We start from the raw sequence: 4544 nt of genomic DNA on the forward strand, positions 1-4544 counted from the left end.
ATCTGCCCTGCCACAGAGCGTTCCTCTGCGTGTCTCCTCAGAGGAGCATCCCGCCATCAACACCTTTCTGTCACTACTGGGGAGACCGTCAGTGAGTGCTGTGGCACTCTGCACCCTCGGGAGGAACCCCACACCTCCACTTCGAAACGTGTGCTACAGAGAGACGTGCAAGAGGGAAACAGCAACTCCTTCTTGGAGATTCGGCAAATCTGAGGAAGCATCTGATGAAGTCTGCCAAGAGGAAGAAAACCAAGCGATCAGAGAGAACCTTACAAGGTGTATCTGCTCGTGCTCCTGAACCAGGAGGCAGGGTTTGCCTTGCGGCTTTACTTGGCACTGAAAGCAAAGGTGCTCACGCCTCTCTTTTCCTGATTGCGTTTCTACCTACCAAACTGCAGAAAGGGAGCACATTCAGGGAGAGAGCAGGGAGCTTCAGGACCCCTGACACTGGGAGACACCATTGACAGAACAAAAACAGAAGGAAAAGAAGCCAGTTCCAGGAAACAAAGATGAGCTGTTACAATGGAGTGGAGTTGCCGTCTTCCCCGGAAAACGCCTCCCAGAGTCCCATGCCTCCATCTCGCTGGATCAGTCACAGTTTCTTTCTTCGTGTGCCCATGGAATAGGGAGTTCACAGCTGCCATCACCGCAAATGAAGTGTCAGAACAATGGTCACGATCACCCCCAAGAAGAGGACAAAGGGAAGCCAGGTCTTCACAAATCCCCCTATGCTGCAAAAAGGAAAAAAGGGGAAGGGTTTAAATGTAAGAAATCAGCAGAGAAAGACAAAAGGGAGAGAAGGATGTGAGAATAACTGGAGAAATCAGAGGCAGACAGATGCCCTTCTGACTTTCTTATCCATTGCTGGCACTGCCACACATCACATCCTGGAGACAGTCAGTGTTAAAAACTGACACTAAATCAGGCCCACAAATAACTGTATCATGAACAAGAGGGCTGGACTCTCCTCCCAGCTTAAATTCAGGTCGAAGACTAGCACGTTTTGTATCCGCACAGATAGAACTGGTGACAGGAGACCACAAAAAATGAAACCCCATTACCACAGGCCTCGTTATTCAGACTGCTGGTGTACTTAACCAAGACAGCAGGGAATACCTTGCCTAAAAGCTGGTAGAGAAGCTTTTCCAGAACAGGGAATACCCAACAAAAATGGAGCAACTCAAAAGCTTTATGCAGGGCAGTCCTTGCAGAATCTCTTCTTCAGGCACAAGGAGCTGAAATGGAGATTAAGTGCCCTTTCTAGTAAGGAAAGCTCGGGGTTTCCCTCTCCACTCAAGTTGGAAGCTCCAGGGCAGCTGGAAATCTGACTAGTTTTTATGTAAACAAGATTCAAGAGAGGAAAGAGAAACCAGTAATCCTTGGAGACAAGCCATTCTGTGACCTTATGTTCTGACCTAACCCAGCCAAAAACCAACAGAGAGTGAGATTTGCTTTCGCTAGCATTTCCCAAATTCCAAGCACCCTAAATTAGCTGCCAGATACAGTGTTTTGGGAGCAGCATGTAGTGCAACCTAGCAAGCACTCTTGGTTCTCTTCCTAAGAACAGGCAGCAGGTAGTGACAGCACCACCTACCAGCAACACACCCACATGTGGTGGGGGAGAGATGTTTCTCTCTTCTCCACAGGACAGGCTGAAGCTTTAGAGGGCTAGGAAGAACAAAAGGAAGAGAGCCCCTTTGCCTGCTGAATCCAGACTGCTCCTCAGCTCACCTTACGTACTTCCCATACAGGAGGGAGAAGAAGCAGAGTTTCACCATGTTCCAGGAGGTGCTGTTATCGTATCTCATCAAGTTTAAGGCCAGAGCCACATGAGAATGGCAGTTATCACAGCAAAGGTTGTGCTGGAACAGAAAAAGGGGCAGAGGATTAGAAATCCTGTTCTTGAGGCTCCCCAGTTCTGCACCCTGTGCTGGTGCAGAGCCACAGGTCCCACTCCTACAGCAAGGACCCAAATGCTGGGGAGATATTGCTCCACAGACAGGACATTGTCACCAGAGCCGTACCATTCGGTGCTTGTACTCCTCCGAGGCATCGTGTACGGCCGTGTCCCAGGCATTGGGACCGGTGGAGTATACTTTGCCAGGATCCAGTTTCCAGTACCTAGAAGGATGAGAACAAATCCCTTCACATTACTGCTGCACCCTCACGACTTCTTGCTCTTCCCAGCAGGAAGATACTTAAAGGACTTAGAGAAATCCACTACCTCTGGAGTCCGCGGAGCCGAGCTCTTCAAGACAAGCGTATGCTGCAGAGGGCAGCAGAAAGTACTGCTCAGCACCCTCAGCCTGACAGCACCCCAGAGAGAGAAACTGCAGACCTCAGGGGCACAGACAAAACTCTGAACTGCTTTCACATCCCATGATACGAAACCTTCCGGCCATTCAAAACGTAAACCTGATCTGACAGAGACACAAAACCCAGGCACCTCTCCTCCTCCCTCCAGAAAATCATTAACAGGATGTGAGTGATGACAGTTCATTAGTACAGCGCAGGCAGTATTTACTTGGAGCACTTGTTAATATTATCTTAAAATGTTTTAGCCTTTCTTTTATTTAAAAAAAAAAGAAAGAAAGGCTCCACACAGTTCTAGTTATTAATACCATTACATTGCTGTCACGCTTCTAAAAAGATTTAATTTAACGTGGTTTCTTGAAAAGCAGAGACACAGTAGCCATCCACTTGAATTAGGGTATCTGAACAACAAGAAAAGCAGTATTATAGCATGTCTGTCTCCATGAATTAAAGGACATCTGCAGGTCAGTTGGTTAGTTTAATAAAAACTAACAAGAGCACTTACTTTACTGGCTTCCCAAATGCCATGTTGTCTTCCTACAAAAAAGGAGAAACGTCTCAAGAGGATAACCCCGCGCAATATTCATGACATGCCTCTTGCCGGAAGGCTTCACAGCCCGTGATTGCTCAGTGATAAAACTGTCACATTGCCTCAGCAGTCTCAAGACACCAATCTTATTTGTGTGTCTGGATTTAGATTTCAATTGTTTGCATACTCCTGTTCTGGGCATGAGTATATTTATACTCTACACACCGTGACATCACCTAGCTATATGGTGTAAGTACCTTGTTATCCCTCCTTTATTTTTTTTTTTAAACTGTTAATATCTTGTTAAGTCAGAGTTGTAAATGTCCCAATCTATTAAGAGTATTCATTATCCCAAATTAAAACTCCTTTACTTCCAAAATCCATCAGACTATAAAGCAGCTTAGAAGACTGGTACATGCCTGATGCCAAGTAGCATGATAGTAACAGGCATGCTGAGGAAGTTGGAAGGCAGCTTCTACTACTCCGAATTAAACTACTGTAAGAGAATTTAGGTCCAAAACTCCTACTTAAGAGCCTGGACTACAAGATTTTTCTCTTCTGCTCACCAAACCAAACTAGCCGCTATCATATCCCCCAAACAACCTCCACTGGGCAGAAGCCCACAGAGTAATAGCAACGATCCGTGATCTTCAGCAACATCTAAAGCCATGACTTTGCAGAACTTTGAGCTGCAAAAGACAGGGGATGGCTCAAAAGTCACCAACAAAGGTGAGAAGCAGACGCAGCACGGATTCTGCTTGAGCACCCGGATCCACCGTCTACTTACTGAGACAAAGTACGGCCCCGCGAAGTCCCGAATGACTCCAGTCGACGTGCAGATACCCATGTGGCCAATGATCGGGAAGAGCCATCTACCGAGGCAACAAGCGAACCGTCAGGCTGAGATATTTGCCCCCCGATCACACCGAGTGCGTGCAACATGCTGCCAGGAGACTGCTGGAGCGGCCGTACAACCAACTGCATAGCATGGGATAGACAGGCACAGTTAACTTGTTATACACAGCCAAGAGATGAAAGCAGGTGAGCCAAAGCCAGGCAAAGACCGGTAAGGACACAGAAGCGGTACAAGATAAGGAAAAACAGGCAGGGAATACCCAAAGCTGTGCTGACAAACAGGTCAAGAGTCAGCCCATCTGTGGGGCAGACAGACTCCAGGATTTTACCGTGACTGGTTGCAGTTACGAGAGCAGAAGACTCCGAAGGCCTGCACTACACACATCCCTGGCCAGGGAAGGGAGAGTCCCAGTCTCCCAAAACAAACCCATTTGCTCATCCAAGCAAAAAGGTTAGCCCCAGGAGAAATTGCCTTCAGATAAAACTGGACTTTCCGCCTCCACAACCGAAAATAAGGTCACCCTGCCCATCTTCCCATCTGCGCTGTGGTTTTTCACAGCAAACTAGATTTAAGTACCCCAGACAGAAAACAGGGTTCCTGGCTCCAGAAAGAACAATCCCTCCCCTAAATGATCCCCTGCTTTCAAAGACCACCTTCTCCCCGCTGGATATTTACAGCCCCAGGGAGCAGCAGATCTATATCCCAACTCCCTTCCATCATCACCACCTAGAAGTAAATACTTCAGGCCAAGTTACAGCGCTCTCTCACATCTTCCGGCATTCTCAGGTTTGCTGACCTCTCTCCAATTTCTCACTCCTCTCTCCCCAAGGGACTGCACCCAGCGAC

At 47.6% G+C, this 4544-nt stretch overlaps 1 protein-coding gene across 1 annotated transcript; it reads right to left on the minus strand.

The window, feature by feature from the left end:
- Positions 1 to 643: 643 nt before the first annotated feature.
- On the minus strand, positions 644 to 3714 carry TMEM222 (transmembrane protein 222; the record flags this gene model as incomplete). The annotated part of the gene is made up of 5 exons (XM_009705443.1): positions 644 to 731; positions 1732 to 1862; positions 2025 to 2121; positions 2819 to 2850; positions 3630 to 3714. Coding segments are annotated over 5 exons (433 nt in total), but the record flags the coding sequence as incomplete, so codon positions are not given.
- Positions 3715 to 4544: the final 830 nt, after the last annotated feature.

Source organism: Cariama cristata, unplaced genomic scaffold (assembly GCF_000690535.1).
Source record: "Cariama cristata isolate BGI_N322 unplaced genomic scaffold, ASM69053v1 scaffold42428, whole genome shotgun sequence".
Classification (NCBI taxonomy): Eukaryota; Metazoa; Chordata; class Aves; order Cariamiformes; family Cariamidae; genus Cariama; species Cariama cristata.